The sequence below is a fragment of the Oryza glaberrima genome, chromosome 7, assembly GCF_000147395.1.
Source record: "Oryza glaberrima chromosome 7, OglaRS2, whole genome shotgun sequence".
Lineage (NCBI taxonomy): Eukaryota > Viridiplantae > Streptophyta > Magnoliopsida > Poales > Poaceae > Oryza > Oryza glaberrima.
Window position 1 is genome coordinate 4,765,595 of NC_068332.1, and position 19,840 is coordinate 4,785,434.

Here is a 19,840-nt window from a genome sequence, read left to right on the forward strand (position 1 = left end):
GTCTCACAGTTTGATGTTTTTTTTAAAAAAGTTGTAAAATAAAAATAAGTGTCTACGTTTAATTTGTTGTCAAATTTAATAAATACATCAGAAATCTTGTCAAAATTTTGACAATATTATCATCTTACCAAAATTGGTAAGATTTATTTTTACTGCAATCTGAACAGTTCCGCGGGACTTCAGAAAGAGACGAAACGGCACACGGACTTCAGAAGGAACACACAGAGAGCAGAGTACTGCTTCTATAAAAAGGCCAAAGCATCCCTTCCCTAGACGCGCACACACCTGCTGCGCGTTTCGATGACTCGATCCATGGCCAGCTCATCGTCAACCGCCATCTCAGGGTCGTCGCCGAAGAAGATGCCCAACACGACGGGCATCAATCCATCGCGGCGCGCCGGAGGCCGGAGCGCTGCCGTCGGCGCTGCTGAACCCCGTCCCGGCGGTGCTGCACCTCTCGCCCTTGCTACGAGGCTCCGACGACTTCAACGGCGTTGGTACGTCGTCCATGCGATCCCAACCCCTTATCCAATTATGACACAAAAGATATGAATAATTTAACTCCTGTCAAAAGAGCGCAAAGAGCTCCATTTTTTCTTATTTTGTTTTTAAGAAGAGTTCATGTTGGGAGATGGGTCAATACTTCCTTTCCACCCGCGTTTCCGTTGAAGGGCCTTTTGTTCTGTCAATTTTGCACGATCAACACCAGTAATTCCTTCTTATCTTCATGGTTAATAATTCTCCAAGGTAAGACCAACCTCAGGGATTCGATCCAAAAGTTTCTTGTAATTCTCCTATGCACTAATTTTCTCAAGGCAATGCACCTTTTTTTCTTTGTAATATTTGTTACTTCTCTCACAGATTATTTAAGATTGAGGATTTTGGCTTCTAGGTACATATTCTTCTTTGTACTATTTTGATTTCTACATAACCATGAGCATCCAGGTGTGCCTTTGTTCTTTAGTTACTCCTACCAAATCTTATACTATTAATTATTCGTGCGAAAATGCTGTCTTTAGCTGATGCTACAGCTCTTTTTTCCTTTTAGCTAAGCTAGTGTGTTATATTTTCCTCTGAAAAATTTAATTAAGGAACTATAATATTCCCACGATTAGCATATGCAGTCCAAGTTTCATGAAGCAATACCTTTTCCACTAGAATAAAACCATTATTAGTGCATACGTTCAAATACAGATATACAGAGCCTCGAATTTTATCTCGCCTAGGTCCCCTATATTTAGGACCGGCCTTGCTGCCATGGATAAAGTATGTGATATATATGCAGTGGAGGAAAACAGGAGCAGGGTAGCTAGAGCTGTAGCCCTACTCCTGACTCCTGAGCCTATATATCCCTTACAAATTACATTTTAAAACCTCATAATATGTAAGATAAAGATTAGTTCAGCTCTAAGTTTAAGAAAATTCTGGCTACACACCCCTTATATATAGGTGTATCATTTTTCCGGCCTTACGTTTTCAATTCTCTTTTTTAGATAATAGAAATGGGTTATATCTCCGGTCTCTATCTATATACACACAGCCAAAAAGTCTAGACCAAGCTATGCTAGCTTGAGCAATTCTACGGTCCTTTAAGAGATACTATGAGGTACCAAAAAGTTTAATGTAAAATTTGGTGTAAGATTTTAAAACCTCAAAATATGAGGTACCAATTTTACAATAAAAAAAATGGAACCTCATGGTAACTTCTTAAGGACCGTAAAATTGCTCATGCTAGCTTTCAATTGCCTCTTGAATAACCTATGCTAGCTGCAGGCTCTGCGTCCTCATCAGCTTCTTCGTCTCCTTCGGGAACCAGACCAAGCTGAACGAAGCAGGGGCCGGCCATCATCATCCTCATCCTCATCCGCATCTCCTCCACGGGCACCCGACACCCATGCAGCAGCGACGGGCGGCAAAGCGCTAGACATCGAGGCAGCCGCAGCTGGTGATCATAAGGTGTCGCGCGACGGCGACGACGACGACGCGAAGCGCGTTTCCAAGAGCGTGCAGACGGTGTCCCTCTTCGCGGCGTCGGCGTCGCTTCTGCTCTTCGCCAACCTCACGGCGGCGGCCAAAGCGCTGCCGCCGCCGCCGCGATTGCCCGCCGGCGGCGCACTGTATAGTGTAAACCTGGCATTGATCTGCCTCGGCCTGCTCACGAGCCTCGCTCTCTCCATCTTCTCCATCCTGGCACCGGCCGCCCGTAAACTCGCCGTAACCAAGGTGCAGAAGAGGGGAATGGTGATGGCCGTGGCGTTCGTTCTCGTCTCCTTTCTGCTCCGTATTTCGATGATGCTTCCTGCTGCATCGTTGGAATGGGCTTTCCTCTTGATCTTCCTGCTATTTGCCTGTGCCGAGGCGGCCTACCTGTCGCTGGTATATATGAGACATGTTGCGTATGAACCAAAGGCCCATGTACGTGTGTGAGAGCCGGGGTGAGAAAATTGATTTATTTAATTATTCTTTTTTTATAGGATTTAATTATTCTTTTTACTAGCCATATTGCCCGTGCGTGACAATGGGATATTCGATCCACCCCAATAGTCATATGGAGATTCTTATAGGGACAGAGACATAGGGTGTGCATGTGTGCGCACGTGTATATGAGTTTTGTATTTATACTATGTTTCTTTAAATATATATACGGCTTTGCTAAAATTATGTCGGCATCTTTTTGATGTGATTTCAGTCGAATTTTGGTGCGTTGGATCTGTGTGTTAAGATATGTGCTATCGACCGAAGTGGTACAAGACCCGTTAAATTGACGCTCAGATGCGTGCTGTTGACCGAGGCTGACACAGATAGGGTTAATCCTATCGGTTAGGCCGATTCGATCGGGCCTCATCGAAATGCCAAAATTTCGGTCCAAAATTTTGAACAAAATTTAATTGAATTTAAATAAATATTATCAAAATTTATGAAAAAAATAAAAAAAATTTGGCTAAAGTAATATCGTATCGGAAGGGACCGAAATGATCAAAAATTCCAACCTTGGACACAGATGGTCGGCACCAGTTGGTCCTCTCCTCGCTGTGCTTTACTTGCTCGTTACCCAAGCCAAGCATGGCTGCCGCTATCTGAAGCAAAAGCACGTTGGTTAAGAGCAATGAATGACTTTGTTTCTCTAATTGTATTTTTATACAGATCTACACCTCACTTACGTCACACTTACACACCAATTACATCTCACTTACACCCCACTTACACAACAATTACACCTATAAATTTTGGAACTTACATTGTAAATATACTAAAATTACATATGTAATTTAGTAACTTACAATATAAATATATGCCGACTATTTTTTGTTAAAAAAATATGGTGCCATAAATATAACAAGGTTTAACATATAATAATGTTTTGTAGGAAAAAAAAAACTCTCTACCCAATTGAAAGGGACTGGTGGGGCATAACATCAATTTTCACTCACTGTCCATTTTAGTGCCTTATATCCATTTAGCACGACCTTCCACATTGAATATGATTGAGAAGAGAAGAAAATGCAAGAAAGTTGAGGAACACAAAGAACATGGTCCACAGACGGCCGAGCGAGGTCGTGGTAAAGAAGGAGAGAGGGAGAGTTATTTGATGATGTCACAGTACTAAAATCTAGCCAGAGAGAATAAGAGGGGGTAAGAGAATTGCGATGAGAGGGGACGCGCTGATGGGATCTAGAGTTTTGTTTGGTGGCATTGATACGTTTTCGTCATAATTTACAAATACGATGATGCACGTCTGATGGAGGATAATAGAACCAAGAACAAATGAAATTCGTTGTTGAATCAAGGCAACGGTGGAGCCACCTCCGGGGCTGGTGAATTACCACTACTAGAAAAGGCATTTTTTTCAGGCAGACTAAACAGGCTTTCACAGGCGGACAACTGGTCCACCTGCAAACGAACGCCTGCGGTGGACAACTGGTCCGCCTGTGAAAATAGCTCCCAGCGTTAAAAAAAAATGGGCAGCCACTGCCCAGTGCCCACCACCATTTCAGCCGGTAGCAGCAGCTTCTCATTCTTCTCCCATTCCTTCATCCAATCCAGTTTCCATTCCCCATCAAACCAAATCAAATTCACAAAAAAGCATCATAAATTAACATAGAAGTATCATAGTAGTTCACAATCAAATCAAACGCATCACAAATTAACTTTCAAAATCAAAACAAACACCGCCGCCTCCACCCTCCTTGCCGTCACCGCCGGTAGCTGCCGTCGCGATCGCCCTCTGCGCTGCCGGATCTGGGAGGACGGAGGGGAGACGCCGCCGCCTCCACCCTCCTCGCCGTCGCGGCCGTATAGACGCACCCCGCCGCCGTCCGCCCCGCGCCGCCGGCCACCGGCCTCCCCCTCCCCCCTCGGCTAGATCTGGGAGGGAGGGAGGGAAGGGAGCCGCCGCTGGCCGACGAGCACACGCCGTGCCCCGCCGCCAGTCCGCCCCACGCCGCCAGCCACTGGCTTCCCTCTCCCTCCTTCAGCCAGATCTGGGAGGGAGGGAGGGAGGGAGGGAGGGGAGCCGCCGCCAGCCGCCCCGCGTCCGCCCCTTCTGCTGTCCGTGCCAGGGTGCGTCGCCACCACCTGTAGCCGCCTCCAGCCGATGGCTGGGGAGGGGAGAGGGAGGGGAGGGGAGAGGAGAGGAGAGGTGGCGGGGAGGGGGAAGTGGGAACGGGAGATGAGAGGAGAAATGAGACTTAGAAAAAATCGGCCGATGTCGCCTCTATTTATATTCAACGTTAATTTTCGCAGGCAGACCACATAAGAGGGTATTTTTGCAGGCGGACCGGTTAAGTGGTCTGCGCAGGCGGATAACGAGCTTCAGCCCGTTTATATTTTTGTAGGCAGTCATTTAGCTCCAATGGTCATATCCGCCTGCGAAAAAACATCCCCACGTCTGCAAAAATGCTTTTTCTAAGTAGGTAGGCGGCCTTCTGAGCTCTGCCGCTAGCGTATTCACTCATTTTTTTCGGCAATACATGCAAAAAAAATTCAATTGCTCATAAACACTTTTCGTCGCCCGGACTCGACGATGCCACTGACTCCACCAATGAATTGAGGTGATGGATGAATCAAAGTGTGAATGGGAAAAAGTTTACACATTATATATTTGAAAGTAATATATCATGACGTTGGCTTGCAGTTTTTGAATCCAATAACACTGGAGGTTTATTTTATGAATATACTCGTTTGACGTAGTACGTATATCTAGGTGGGCACTTGCGCACCCTTGACCTAGCAAAAGAAAAAAGGCTAATATAGAGAGTACCGGATGTGGATTTTTATCCCTCAAGGAGACATCCCATCTAAATAGTTATCAAAAGATTTGAAAAAAATTAACAACATAGATTAATACGAAATATATCACTCCACAAACATGAATGACCAAATTCAACTTCTACAAATTGCAACAAAAATAATAAATTAAACTGAAAATAGTTATCGCACATTTGCAACTATATTTGTTATTTTTGTTACAACTTGTAGAAGTTGAATTTAAATTTACATGTTTATAGAGTGATATATTTCATATTAATCTATGTTGCTAATTTTTTATATATTTTTATGACTATTTAGGTTGCATTCACGAAACGAGCGGATATCCCCTCGAGAAATGAAATCACTTTCCCGAGAGTATCTTTGAATTTTTTAGAATTACAACACAGCAGCTCAAACTCCAAACCTACGTGAACTTGAAAGGCTGAACAACAAAAAAAACACTTGTGCCCTGCCATCATTCAGGCTTTTTTTTCTTTCTTCGCAAGGATTCATTAATTGAGAAATCGAATGGACTAGCATGGCAAAAACACTGAATTTAATTTGTAGGGTTAACGCCTAGCTTGTCTGAGCATGCTATTGCTAAGCTACAGAAAACAAGTTAAGTGTTCATGATTAGTTCATGCTGCTGCGCTTGAGACGCAGCAGAGGAGCGAGCGTATCTTCTCGCCCAACTTCCGGCGGCGGCGGCGTGGGACGACGGCCGGTGGATGGTCATCATCGACGGCAACGGGTGCCGCCACGGCGGTGGCGATAACTTGGGGGCGGCGGCGGCGGTGGCGATGATTATCGGGGCGATGAGGTCGTCATCGTCATCATCATGCTGCGCCTCACACGTACGTGGGTTCTCTCACACTGTTATCTCTCGATCGAGAGGAAGATGATTAAATATATATTCGCTCCGTTCCAGGCTACGAGACGTTTTAACTTTGTTTAAAGTCAAACCGTTTTTATGTTATAAGACGTTTTGACTTTTGTCAAAGTCAAACTGCTTTAAGTTTGACCAATTTTATAAAAAAAATAGTGCTAACATTTTTAACCCAAGACAAATTTATTATGAAAATATATTCAATTAATGATTTGATGATACTAATTTAGTATTATAAATATTACTATATTTGAACTTGGAACGGACTAAAGTCAAAACGTCTTATAACCTACTGAAATAGGTAGAAAACAATCGATCGACGAAGACGTAATATATAGGAGGCAACTCGAATCAGGCGCCTAATCTCGGGTGGGAAAATCGGACGCCCAAAGTGGTTTTGCACGCATGCATCATGCTGACGTCAGCATGATGCAGCATGATGCATGCGTGCAAAACCACTTTAAACTATTTTTTTCTCTTAAATTATTTATCCAAATCATGATCCGGTTACACCATTAAATTCGTTGCAATTAAATCTTTAAACAAGACCACACATTGATATATTCCGACGAAATTTTTTTAGTTTATTATTAAATTATTTTTAAATGTTGCACGCTATTCCACCAAGTATATCGAAATTGTTTCACTAAGTAGATCGAAAATGTTTCAATCATTTAAATCGGACGTTGTTTCACCCTATATAAAAACAATGTTTCAGCAAATAGTAAAAGAATGTTTCAGTTCACGGTAACATTTTATCCATACATAGTGAAACGCTATAAGTACACTAGGTAAAATATTTTTTGTGGAATAAAAAATGAAACGAATTCCCTTAATAGAGAGTTCACATAATATGCGGGTGATTTCTTAAAAAAAAGTTTCAATTCACTGCAAACATTTGATCTATACATAATAAAACGTTGTGAGTATATTAGGTGAAATATTTTTTTGTGAAAAAAAATGAAACGAATTTTTTTAATAGAGAGTTTCTAAAATATGTGGGTGATTTGTTGCAACGGCGTATGTACCAGGGCCTAGGGTGTGTGGTGGGGGGCGCGACCGAGACACCCAATTTTTCCTACCAAGGATTCTTGCAATATATATGTGTATCTATCTCGCTTAAGCTGTCGGGCGCGGCTGATTCCAAGTCGGATCCACTGCACGCAAGAACGAGCTCGGACGGACTTCAGCGATTCCGAGCTCTCGTCCCCAGCTCTCGTACAGATTGATTTCAATATTTGCCATCGTAAGTTTATTTTTCGGATTGTCTTACGCCTTTGATTTTTTTTTTAAAAAATCATTCATCTTATTGAAATTTTAGTGTAAATATAAATCATGCTTAAAGTTCATTCAATGATAAGGTAAGTCACGACAAAATAAGCAACACTAATATATGTTTACGATAAGATAAATAATCAAATGGCACATAAAACATTATTAGTAGTTGCGTAAATTATTTGTTTTCACTAAACGGATTAAAATCAGTTGTTGGCAAAACAATTAGAACCCGGACCATGGTTTACAATAACTACTTCGTAATAAGCACTATGGCTTATAATTATTTATAGATAATTTTTTTATGTGTGGTATTAGCAATTAAAGAAATGCTAAAAAATTAACTACTATAAAATCACTCAAAATCAACAATTTTAAAATTTAAATTCGGCTACGACTGATAAGCCAACAGGTATAATACTATCTGTGTTTCATAATATAAGTCGTTTGACTTTTCCCTCTCCCCGAGCCATCGGTGACGAGATGCCCCCCGCCACCAACGCTGGCCCACCGTTCTCCTCCAGCCCACGGCTCCGATGTCTCGCCGCCCGCTCGATCCACCGCCCACCGCCAGGCTACCGCCTCCCCCGACCATCCCTCTAGAGCCGGCAAACTCCTCCCTTTCCCCCTCCCCCTCCCACCCCACCCACCTCGGGACCCTAACCTATAGCGTAATTGCAGTAGTATTATATCGCTAGCTATACAGGCGCAGCTGTTTCCGAGTCTCGGGGGGGGGGGGGCGGAGGGATGAGAGGACACGGGGCCGGATCCACGCAAGAACGAGATGGATTTCACACATAGAATGCTCGCCTGTCCATGTGCGATGAGGTCCACTTCGCCCGCTCTCGTCCTCAGCTCTCATACGAGTTGATTTCAGTATGCCATCTTAGTTTTCAAGTACGATTAAATTTCTCAGTAGTAGATATACTTTATGCAATCCATCGTAAAATTACTGATTTAAGGACCTCTTATAAAACTAAAGATTTAGTTCATCTGTAATGACAAAACTACATATTTTATCATTCATCGTCGAATCCACCATCGCCTGACATGTGAGACCCACCTATTGTCTCAGTAACCTTTAGGATGCACCATCTTTCGCTGCCATGCATAGTGGAACGATTGTACTAATAAGGAGTCACAATGCAACCTCTCGGCCTCTTCTTCCCCCTCCATCCCCTCCACGTGACTCCTTGCTACAATCGTTCCACCATGCAAGCGTTTATATTCGTAATGTGTTTTAAAAAAAAATTAATGATAAGAACTTTACACGTCACTATGACTAGATCATGCCAGCTGGACAAGCTACAAAGCCATACGCCTCTTCTCTCTCTCTTCCACAGCGTTCACTTCCTTGTTTTCTTCTTCTTCGAGAGAGAGAGAGAGAGGGGCAGAGACGCCGCGCGCGCTGCCCTCGACGCTCGAGCTCGCTCCCCCCAGCCACCACCTCTCCCTCCTCCTTCCGAGGGCGCGCGGATTCGGAAGACGAGCGGGATGGCGAGGCGCGCGGCGGCGGGGCTCCTCCGCCGCCACCTGGGGCCCCTCGCCGCCGGCGAGACACTGCAGGCGCGAGGTGAGATTGGCTTAATTTGCTCTTCTCCTGCCCATGACCCTCTCGCTCGATCGCTCTTCCCCCCTCCCTCCCTGCTAGGGTTCGAACGATCCCGTCGGTCATGGCCGTTCGCTCGCTGTGTGTGCGGTGCGGGGAAGTGAGGACTGGGGAGTGGTTGTGGTTCGTGAACGTGAACTGTGAACTACTAACTTTGAGTTGCAGCAACACATACGCTGTAAATCTGAAACAGCAGTTGGTGGTTGGTGATCTCGGATGATTTCACTTTAGTCCCGAGGAGAAAATCTCGGGTGTGTTTTGTTGTTTTAAATGGGATTTAGTTTGCAATCGGATTCTAGTTTTAGTTTGGTATGAGTATTTTGTTTAGGGTGACATAAGCATATTGCGGTAAGAAGTAGTTAAATGTACATAAGTACGTTGTGTACTAGAAAGAATTATAGACGTGTGTTCATTAGCTCGAATTTTGTGTATATGGGCTTGGAGAGGTTGTTCTCGCTGGTTAAATGTCTTGGTAAAATGAATATATATGGCATCACATCCATTGGAAATAATGCAAGTACGATTGTCTTTATATAGTTCTATGTTGAAACAGTCGCATATCCTTGTTTGCACTATCCATGCTCCAAGCTTTCTAGCTGAAGTAGGTTCGCAACTAGTTTTCGACATGGTGAAAGCATTAAGGTTTCTGAGATTTCCTAAATAATCTTGTACAATTTAATTATTTTTATAGCATTTTTGTTCCTATAGTTTAATTTATCAGACAGAAAATCACTAGTTTCCATGCTTTGTTAAAACTCCAAAGTTGAGTTGCAATAAATATATCTGATGATGCCTGTAACTTCATGAGATGCTTTTACCTGAAATATTATGATCAATGTTGCTTTCTAGGCATGTATCCTAAACAATATGGAGCCGCAAACCATGCTTTTAGCAGATTCTATTCGATTCAAGGTCAGCAACGCTCTTTGTATGGATTCAGGACTAATGTGGAAACAGATGACACACAACAAAGCGCACGCATGAATTTTGAAGTCCAGAAGCGTTCATTCAGTTCTGCAGCAGCACATGTTCAGAGGAATCCTGCATATTCAGTGCTGAATTCTGATGATGTCTCCTACTTTAAGAGTATCTTGGGTGAGAGTGGTGTGGTTCAGGATGAAGACAGAGTAGCAGTTGCAAATATGGATTGGATGGGTAAATACAAGGGTTCAAGTCAGTTATTGCTTTTACCAAAAAGTACTGCGGAGGTATTTTTCCTTTTTCTCCAGCTCACTTATTCTAGTTCAGTTCTATTCATGGTTAGACAATAAAAGAAATCTTCTTTTTTGGGGGAATATGCTTAAGACTTGCGTATCTTTGTATTAAGATTCAGACGCAACAAAATTCATGTTCAGATTGTTTATTAAACCGTTCTTCTATTCCAGGTTTCTAAGATCCTTTCTTATTGCAACTCCAGACGATTGGCTGTGGTCCCTCAGGGTGGGAACACAGGTCTTGTAGGTGGCAGTGTGCCTGTTTATGATGAGGTAACTATAAAGCACAAGCTCTATTTAATGATAAGATATATTATTTGGTAATTATTTTAGGTCCGAATTTGCTTCAGCTAGTTTTCTTGTTTCTCTAGGATTTATCCTACTTCTATCGAATTGCTTTCAGTTGCTGATGCTGCCTTGGTGATCTTTTTACTTTGTCCTGTACTGTGACACATGATGAACTGTTTTTTTTGCATGATCAATTAGATTTTTATAAACGCAGTATATATTATTTGAACTCATTCAGTTTCCATTCTTGTGATTAATATTATCTTTACTTCATTGATAACAAAATTCAATCCAGTTTATAGAATCTCTTATTATACTTGTCGATGTAACATGCATATCAATTACATCTTTGTTTCCTGTTAGAGTATATGGTAGTTAGAGTCATATTAGGATAGGATTGGTTTGTTTGGATTCCTTCCATATCTGTAATCCTTCTTTATCTCTTCCCCATGTACTCCTATATATATCGGCCCCCTGAGGCTCAATACAGTGGTCCAATATTCGCAGTATCCTCTCTTCCTATACTATCCAACATGGTATCAGAGCGGGCGATCTAGCGCCGCTCTCACGCTTCCGCCGCCGCTGCCCCCGGGAGTAGTGATCTCCCGGGGGCGGCCACCCGTTTTTTTATTTTTTTCTTCCTCGTCGCTGTCGTCGTCGTCTTGGAGAGATCGATCTCCACGACTGTTCTTCGTCGAGTCTAGTCGTCGTCAAGCAGCAGCAACAGATTGCATCTCCTCTGCTGACCTCCGTGCGCGGCGCTCTTGTATCACCGTCAGGCCGCCCGTCGTCAGCTTCATCTTCAGCGTCCGTTCTGCTCCGCCGGCCTCACCGATGGGCCCTGCCGTCGTCGTCGCCTCCATTGGCCGACGATCGCGCCCCGATGGACAGATGGACGACGCAGCTCAGCTGCTCCACCTCCGGCACCGGTCTCCTCCTGCAACCCCCGACTCCTCCGTCTCCAGCACCACCGTTGACCGAGGGGATGAGCTCCCGGCGCTGCTTCTCCGCCGCCGGTCCTCGCCTACCACCTCGCCTGTCCTGCTGAGACCATCCTCCGCCGGCTCACCGGACGTTCGCCGCTCGGGACCACTAGGATCTGAGGCCGCCGGTGCCGGCGCCGGCGCTCGCCGGCCACTGGGTCCCCTCCAACCGGCGCCACCCCATCCCCGCCTGGAGGGTCGCGGCTGTCGCCGTCTCCTCGCCGGCCGGCCGTGTCATCGTCCCTTCGCTTTGGCTACGTCGACTATGGCACAAAGGGCTATCATCCGTATTGAGCACTCTTGCCGGTTTCTTCTCCAGTCCAAGTGTCCGCACTGCTCACGCTTGGACTGCGGGGGGATGTTAGAGTATATGGTAGTTAGAGTCATATTAGGATAGGATTGGTTTGTTTGGATTCCTTCCATATCTGTAATCCTTCTTTATCTCTTCCCCATTTACTCCTATATATATCGGCCCCCTGAGGCTCAATACAGTTGTCCAATATTCGCAGTATCCTGTCTTCCTATACTATCCAACATTTCCTTTTCAGTTCAATTGCATTCTCTGTTTTACTACTGCTCTTATGTTTAAGCCCTGAGATCACAAGTGCTCCCCCCTTGTTTGCAGGTTATCATCAGCCTTGGTGGTATGGACAAAATAATAACCTTTGACAATGTTGGTACTTGGTACAGTTTCTTTTGTTTGTATTCAATATGTTGAATTCTGTGATCTGCTCATCGATTGGTTTTTTGAGATTGATGTTATCTATCCATTGTTATGAGCAATCACAGAAAAATTTCACGTAGCAGCTGTCAAGTTCTGAGCATGGCTATTATATGTTGTAGGTAAATGGTATTCTTACTTGTGAAGCTGGTTGTGTGTTGGAGAATTTAAGCTCCTATGTGGAAAATAAGGGGTAACCTGTCTTATTTCCATTATTATTTTGTTTGAAGTTATGTTCACTGGATTTCTTATGTTCATAAATATATTGTTGGCTATTTTGAGTTGTTGGATTTCATAATACTCACACATACTCATTAGTCTGCTCATAGTCAACTGATGGTTGTGGTATGCCACTGTCAGTACCTTTGTCATTCTTGTTACTCTAGTATGTGTTTTTGTAAAATCCATCTATGATTATTTTTATTGCAAGGAAAGAAAACTCAAGATACTCTATCACTTCCTTATTCAGGTTTATTATGCCGCTTGACCTGGGAGCAAAAGGTAGTTGTCACATAGGTGGCAACATTTCAACTAATGCCGGTGGCCTACGTTTCATACGTTACGGTTCACTTCATGGAAGTGTACTTGGTAAGTTAAAGCAGTTCCTTTTTCCCGAATGCTAGTTGTATTTTGAACTTTTGCTGTCCCTTTGTTCCATTTAAAAGGGGTTTTTATGTTCCTCATAATCTCTCTCTCTCTCTCTCTGTTATTCTTATAGAAATATCCTTTTCTAAATTATTTTACAATTGAAACAAGTTCTTGATGCATGGCAGCATGGGATTGGAGAGAACCCCCTCCACCCATCCCCTAAGACTTTGAATTGCAATTTGCAAGTATAAAATTGCTGCACATTTATCTTTTTTTAAAAGACAACTGTGAGGAGACCCTTGAGTTATTTCGTCCTATTCAGGTCTTGAAGTTGTCTTGGCCGATGGAACTGTTCTCGATATGCTTACTACTTTAAGGAAAGACAACACTGGATATGATCTGAAGCACTTATTTATTGGTTAGTATTGGATACTCGTACAATAACTATTTTCAACTGTTCTCTATATGCTTACATTGATTATTTTCAATGGTTAGTAATGAATACACTAACTAATTCCAGCTGTTCAGGAAGTGAAGGCTCACTAGGAATTGTCACTAAAATTGCAATACTTACTCCTGCAAAGCTACCATCAACTAATGTTGCATTTCTTTCCTGCAATGACTACATAAGCTGCCAGGTCTGGATAGGCGGTTCGTTTCTAGGCTCTGTTTGCCCTTTATCTTCATGTGTATGTGATCTTGAAGATAGTGATTTCTTACTGTTTGTGTATCCAGAAATTATTACTGGCAGCTAGGAGGAGCCTGGGTGAGATTCTCTCTGCATTTGAGTTCATGGATCGTCATTGTATTAATCTGGTACTTACACGAGCAAATTTTTGCGCATAGTACACATCATAGAGAAGAAATTACATGCAAATATGTTTATATATTCATTTTAAGTCCCATGTTGACATTCTGTAAAGTAGGGAAGTTGTGAGTTCATTGCCAATTTTGATCAATTTAATGTAATTTATTATATCTTGGGTTCCTTATTCATGCAATTAGCAGACGAGAAGAAACTACTTGCGCTTCTTTATTGTGTTGCTCTACATAAGAAATACGTTTTACTAATCATGTATGCTTGTGTACATAGATTAGCTTTTGATAGTTTATTTGGTTTTGAAGGCTATGAAATATTTGGAAGGAGTTCACAATCCTCTACCTGTATCACCGTACAATTTTTATGTTCTGATCGAGACGACAGGAAGTGATGAGTCATATGATAAGTAAGCTCTTGTAGCTAATTCTTTATTACCGTAATAAACTAACAATGTCAGTAGTTGCTACTGCTAATTCTAAGTTACCACTGATTTTATCTTTAGGAGAACACTACTGCAATTTAACTTGGTTGTTTTCTTCCTGCGACGTTTTGATCTATTTAAGACTTTCATCAAGGTGTAGGGTGTGTCTTTTTTCTCTTCTTTTAGTGCTTTCTGGGCTGCAAAGAAAGTAATTTGAGAAAAATGTGGTCCTGAGTGTATAAGCCAATGGTCCGTGGAGCATATTCTAGTTTGAATTTTTAACATATCAGTCATTATGAACTGACATTTACTATTTCTACTTGAAATAACATAAATGTAGCTATGCTGGAAAACAATTTATGTAGATTTCCACATCGCAGAGGTGCTATCATCCAGTCATTATGTTGCATTTCTTTTGTAGAGCCAAACTTGAAGCTTTTTTGTTACGTTCAATGGAAGATGGCCTGGTAGCTGATGGAGTTATAGCACAAGATATTAGCCAAGCCTCTAATTTTTGGAGAATTCGTGAGGTGATCATATGTTTAGCCTTATGTGTAATTTTTCTCTTTAGTTGAAGCATCTAATAAACAAATGAAACCTTACGTCCTTACCACCTTGTAATGCAGGTCCAAAGTTAGTTGTATCAAATGCCCTCACCTTTTAAGATTACTCGTGTAATCAGTCTAATAATGGGCAAAAATCATTGAAATTAGTATGTCTTTGTTGTAGGGTATATCAGAAGCATCCGTCAAAGTTGGGGCTGTCTACAAGTATGACTTGTCCATACCCGTAGAGAAGCTATATGATATTGTTGAAGAAATGCGCAGCCGTGTTGGTAATTGTCTACTTGGTTGTGCCATATTGTCTACTTGGCTGTGCCATTAATAGTGTATAAGCTACTGATTACCTTTCTTTTGTAGGTGATATGGGACAAGTATTGGGCTATGGGCACCTTGGTGATGGGAACCTGCATCTGAACATCTTATCAACAAAGTACAGCGACAAGGTGTGGTTCGTAACTTAATTTAGATGTAGTCAAGCTAGTTCGGTATCTCAAGATTGTGGACAGCCTGCTTATTTTGGGTGCTTTACTTAAAATGTTAGATGCTGGCACAAATTGAACCATTTGTCTACGAGTGGACCTCCAAACAGAGAGGGAGCATTAGTGCAGAGCATGGGTTGGGTCTAATGAAAGCCGAGAAGATTCACTACAGCAAGTCATCTGAGGCAGTAAGTCCTTACGTATTACCTTCCAACTTGGTATCCACCAATAAGTCATTCTGTGGAAGGTCTGTCTCGAAGAATTTTATGCAAGCATGAACTGCATTTTTTCTTAGTGAACAATAAGTCATCATGGACTGCTTATTTATGTTTTTTTTTTTCTTAGTGAACAATAAGTCACCATGGACTGCTTATTTATGTTGGCTAACTACTTCAATTAAGGGCTGTTCGTCCTGCTTAGGGCCTGTTTGTTTGTTTTCTTCAGAGTAATCCTCATTGTGCATTACTTGACCAACCTAACTTTGACATTGAATTCTCCATTAAGCTCTAGCTATGTATTGCCATTTAATTGTGCAACTAATGTTCTAATGTTGCCAGGTGCAACTGATGGCTTCCATCAAGAAGTTGCTCGACCCAAATTCAATCCTGAACCCCTACAAGGTTCTCCCACAGTCCGTCCTGTAGCTGGAAACGGTAAGTCTTCTGTTCTTACATCGGCCATCTACCAACCAACACAAAATAGCGTGCTTTTTAATCATTCCAGCGTTCATTTTATATACCAGCAGGTTACTAGGAGCTACAGAAGACAAATCAGTGAATACATCCTGGAGAGAATAAGATGGTGATCGCGAAGAAGTGAATCATTATGGACATGGTGATCGTGAGAGAGACTGCCTCACTACTCAACTGATTTACTATAATAAACAGTTAGAACGGCACTGGATTGTAGCCAACCCAGCAACTTAATAAATTTCAGGTGCTGTAACAGTTTCGGATATGCTGTTGTCGGATGTACATTTACTCATCTCCAGTATGTGAACCTGGCAACTAGAAATAAATTCTACCATGATATTCTGCTTTTCTTCTTTCAGTTTTGCGGGATGCATACTTCACTACTTCAATGATGCATGCGTGAAGCTGAAGCTTGGCAGTGTGGCATTTCATATGCTTGAATGTACATGATTCTGTTTGCTCCTTCTGATCTCAACGAACTGTTCTCATCTAAAACTGGGAGCAGACATACATTCCTCACTGATTACCACTGTCTTAACAAAAATAAGGCCTGATAACACCATTTCTACTCAGCCCATAATATCTATCAGAAAAGAGCAAATCTCATGTAGTATGGACTACGGAATGTTGATGCCAAATGAGCATTTCAGATAAGAACAGTATGAATTTTCTTTCCAGCAGATGTAACATCTATCCAGGTTCCAGAAACCACATGTGTCACAGTAATCTTCAAGGCTATCCAGAATAAAATTATATAAGACAGCACACTCGGAACACGATTATTACACTGGAGGGTAATTACACAGTACCACGATAACAGGGAATCAGAATCACCCACTGCCTGGAGCTTAATGTGCCAACATACTAACAATTCAAGAACTGCCTTATTGTCTCACTAGTAATTAAACAAACTGCATGGAAGAACAACACTCAAAGAGTCGATGTACTAATACAGGAAGGCAAATAAAGTAGGAACTGCGAACTGGAACATATATTTGTAATTCTGGTCTTCTGCAATGCTCCGAAGTAACCTCCATCAGTAGCGGTCATCATAAGTGCGTGCTGCTGCCCGGCTGGGACGATCATATGGGGCAGGCCTATCTCTGTAACTCCCAGCAAAGCGAGCAGGTCCACCGGTCCCGTATCTGTCACCACTCCCCATGCGCATGCCACCTCTGTCATAACCACCAGAGCCTCTAGGTTCATCACGATAGTAACTTCCACCAGACCGTCCTCCATCTCTTTCATAGCTTCTTTCCCTGGTAAATCCACTTGATGCATAACGATCAGAAGCACCATATCTGTCACCTGTAAAACGATCGGCAGTTGGTGGATAGCGATCAGTAGCATATCGATCACGTCCACCACCACCATAGCGATCATCAACATAGCGCCCACCATCATATCGGTCATCAACATAGCGGTTAGCAAAACGGTCTGATCCTCCAAAGCGGTCACCACGTCCACCACCAGTTCCACCGCCATATCTGGAAGGGGGAGAGTACCTTCCAGTTCTACCACCCCCACCTCCACCGGAATAAGGACATTCACGAGCCCAATGTCCCGCACGGCCACATTTGAAGCAGTCATCATTTGCAGAGGGAACTGCATCACCTCCCCCGCGATATCCACCTCTAGCACCAGATGAGTAAGTACCACCGCCACCGCCACCACCACCACCATAGCCATAGCCATCATCAGTGTTCATCCTAGGTTGAGCCTTGTTCACAGAAATGGTTCTGCCATCTAGTTCTCCATTATGCATTCCCCGAATTGCAGCATCCACAGCCCGAGGTTCTGAGAATGTAACAAACCCAAATCCACGGGAGCGGCCTGTGTCTCTTTCCAATACGACCTATACATACAATGAAAGTGAACTGATGGGTACATAGCAACTGTATATGATAATGAACCTAAAAAATCAAACGCTAACAATGGCATGCACATACAAATTGGGACACATGAAGTGACAACAGCTGAAGCAAATTTCATGCATGCAACCAGTCAAACCATCTCAGACAACTCTGGAAGGATAACAGGCAAATCCCCTTTTACCACTGTTCAAACAACCTATGAAAGTTCAAATCTGTTAACTGCCCAATGGTACAGTATGCTAGTGATCTCCAGATCAGAACTTGAAGTTGCCAGAGTCTAGAGGATATCGGTAGGCACTGCACACTGCCAAAACAACATGTAGGCTTCTTTGTGTCTTATGTGCTGCAGGAACAGGTAAGCTCACCATCAAACAAACTGACACAAAGATCAAGTATTTGGCCAGCACTACAGATGCAAAGAAAGGAGTTACAGATGAAGTTCTAATAAGAACATGGTCAGATGTTAGTTGGGTCTGCCATATACCTTCAAGGCAAAATACTTGCAGTATCTAAACTAATTCTTAATTCTTATCTTCTGCTGTTTCTTTGTCATGCGCAGTTAAGCATGTCCATTTCAAGGAAGTGGCAATGTCAAGGCGCCGAATAATTGTCTTCCAGGCAAATGAGAGCATGTAAAGAGCAGTATCATCTGTACCACCTGACTAATCATAGGATTCAAACAAATCTGCCTCTGCCTTTCTTATCAAAATGGATCCAGAACCATTATGCAGAAAATTTTTGCTGTATGTCACATCCACACTCCCAGTCATGTTTAATTCTGTTGAATTCATTAATAATAGCAATGATAATTCATTTGCTGCAATCTTAAGCTGACATCAGTTATCAGAACTAGCATCGCAAAGACAGATCTCTGCTTCTGCCCACAAAACAGAGCACAGCTGTCAATTGACTAACAGTGTGGATACTTGAAATTGATTTTTACTGAACCCATCACCCCGAAAATGTATAACCATGGGACCAATTGATTAATGTGTTTCTTTTCCCTTCAACTTCATTAACTTCCTAAAATATAGAACTGGAAGGGACTGCAGGCTCTGAAAATCAATAATTGCTATTAGAATGAAAATGAAGAAAGCCAAAAGAGCATTTACTAAAAGCAGAAACAAAATAAACACCCTGTGCTCCATCTTTGGCAGCTATGTAGAGCATTTATATTCCTGTAATCGTGCAATCGATAGGACTTTATTAGCTATCCACCTATAATAACCTAATACATATACATACCAGTTACAACAGGCAGGCAACAGTTTACCTTTTTTCGTGGATCTCAATAAACATGGTTCCCCTGCTACTCTTCTTCATTTTTTTTTCTTAATGGAAATTAATTGATTGCTAAAGGCGGTTTCATCAATACTCTATTCAAGTTAAGGTATAGTCCGGGACTCTGTTTATCACGTAATCGGGCCAACAAAAAGCGGATCTACCACACCACCTTTTCATCAAAAGAGGCAAATTAACAAGAGGTTACCGCTTAACGTTATCACCTAAACTATATAATTGAAATCCATGAGGAACTGCCTAGGAACCATGCGATGCATAAACAGACAAGAATTGGACAAAAATTAAGCAAAAAGAACCTTCGTTCCTCGACCCTACAAAACAATCCTCCCGCACGAAAAGTGGCTCAAGCACATCCGCTTGAACAAGATTTATTTCAATCATTATACCTGCGTCTCGATGACCTTGCCGTACTCGCTGAAGGCGCGCTCGAGCGTGCGCTCCGTGGTGTCCCACGACAGCCCGCCCACGAAGATCCTCCCGACCTCCTTCTCCGCCATCTCCCACCACGCCCAATCCAATCCAAATCAAATCAGACCCAAATCCAACTCCTCCAACCTACACAAAAACCACCCAAAAAACAAACCAACCCTCAGAACCCGAAACGCGCACCAACCAATCAGGGCACCAATTCGCGCCTCCGCGAGCTCCAGGGAGACGAGACCTACCTCGCGGCGCGGCGGCGACCTAGGGCTTGCTCGGGTCGGGGAATTAGGGTTTTGAGAGAGGAGGGGATGAAATGGAATGAGGCGAGGAGAGGAGAAAAATCTGGGGCTTTCTATATATAGAGAGAGAGATGGTCGGGAGATGGGCTGCACGGGGCGCACGTGGGAAATTGGTTCGTGGGCCTTTTTGTTTTGAGCCCCCTTTACGAGACA

General features: G+C 42.8%; 3 protein-coding genes across 7 annotated transcripts; 2 read left to right on the forward strand and 1 right to left on the reverse strand.

Annotated features, from left to right (window-relative positions):
* The first annotated feature begins 291 nt into the window (after positions 1–291).
* On the forward strand, positions 292–2,645 carry LOC127779913 (uncharacterized). 2 transcript variants are annotated; one of them, XM_052306844.1, is made up of 3 exons: positions 292–747; positions 862–945; positions 1,774–2,645. In XM_052306844.1, the coding sequence occupies exons 2-3, from the start codon at positions 934–936 to the stop codon at positions 2,425–2,427; spliced, it is 666 nt and encodes a 221-aa protein (XP_052162804.1). In that variant the 5' UTR covers positions 292–747; positions 862–933; the 3' UTR covers positions 2,428–2,645. The 2 variants fall into 2 exon arrangements, with proteins under 2 accessions (XP_052162804.1, XP_052162803.1); XM_052306843.1 differs by having other exon boundaries at positions 292–945.
* Positions 2,646–8,766: 6,121 nt separating this feature from the next.
* On the forward strand, positions 8,767–16,236 carry LOC127778694 (probable D-2-hydroxyglutarate dehydrogenase, mitochondrial). 4 transcript variants are annotated; one of them, XR_008018552.1, is made up of 17 exons: positions 8,767–8,984; positions 9,870–10,228; positions 10,406–10,507; positions 12,131–12,178; positions 12,349–12,419; positions 12,696–12,814; positions 13,137–13,232; positions 13,343–13,452; positions 13,550–13,630; positions 13,940–14,040; positions 14,477–14,585; positions 14,785–14,890; positions 14,976–15,061; positions 15,160–15,285; positions 15,655–15,750; positions 15,843–16,033; positions 16,149–16,236. XR_008018552.1 is itself a non-coding variant. In XM_052305317.1 (16 exons), the coding sequence occupies exons 1-15, from the start codon at positions 8,906–8,908 to the stop codon at positions 15,739–15,741; spliced, it is 1,680 nt and encodes a 559-aa protein (XP_052161277.1). In that variant the 5' UTR covers positions 8,767–8,905; the 3' UTR covers positions 15,742–15,750; positions 15,840–16,138. The 4 variants fall into 4 exon arrangements, 3 of the variants coding, with proteins under 3 accessions (XP_052161277.1, XP_052161276.1, XP_052161278.1); XM_052305317.1 differs by lacking the exon at positions 16,149–16,236 and having other exon boundaries at positions 15,840–16,138; XM_052305316.1 differs by lacking the exon at positions 16,149–16,236 and having other exon boundaries at positions 15,843–16,138.
* Positions 16,237–16,504: 268 nt separating this feature from the next.
* LOC127778695 (glycine-rich RNA-binding protein RZ1C) lies at positions 16,505–19,718 on the reverse strand. Its single transcript, XM_052305319.1, has 3 exons — positions 19,631–19,718; positions 19,352–19,520; positions 16,505–17,644 (listed from the first exon to the last, which is right to left on the reverse strand). The coding sequence occupies exons 2-3, from the start codon at positions 19,460–19,462 to the stop codon at positions 16,826–16,828; spliced, it is 930 nt and encodes a 309-aa protein (XP_052161279.1). The 5' UTR covers positions 19,463–19,520; positions 19,631–19,718; the 3' UTR covers positions 16,505–16,825.
* Between the last annotated feature and the right edge of the window lie 122 nt (positions 19,719–19,840).

Excerpts from the sequence above, each read along its gene's own strand:
- LOC127778694 (XM_052305317.1), top strand. The coding sequence starts at position 8,906 with ATGGCGAGGCGCGCGGCGGCGGGGCTCCTCCGCCGCCACCTGGGGCCC. Across the intron at positions 8,985-9,869 it reads CGAGACACTGCAGGCGCGAG|GCATGTATCCTAAACAATAT; the intron begins GTGAGATTGGCT and ends GTTGCTTTCTAG. Across the intron at positions 12,815-13,136 it reads ACTTCATGGAAGTGTACTTG|GTCTTGAAGTTGTCTTGGCC; the intron begins GTAAGTTAAAGC and ends CGTCCTATTCAG.
- LOC127778695 (XM_052305319.1), bottom strand. The coding sequence starts at position 19,462 with ATGGCGGAGAAGGAGGTCGGGAGGATCTTCGTGGGCGGGCTGTCGTGG. Across the intron at positions 17,645-19,351 it reads GCAAGGTCATCGAGACGCAG|GTCGTATTGGAAAGAGACAC; the intron begins GTATAATGATTG and ends TTGTATGTATAG.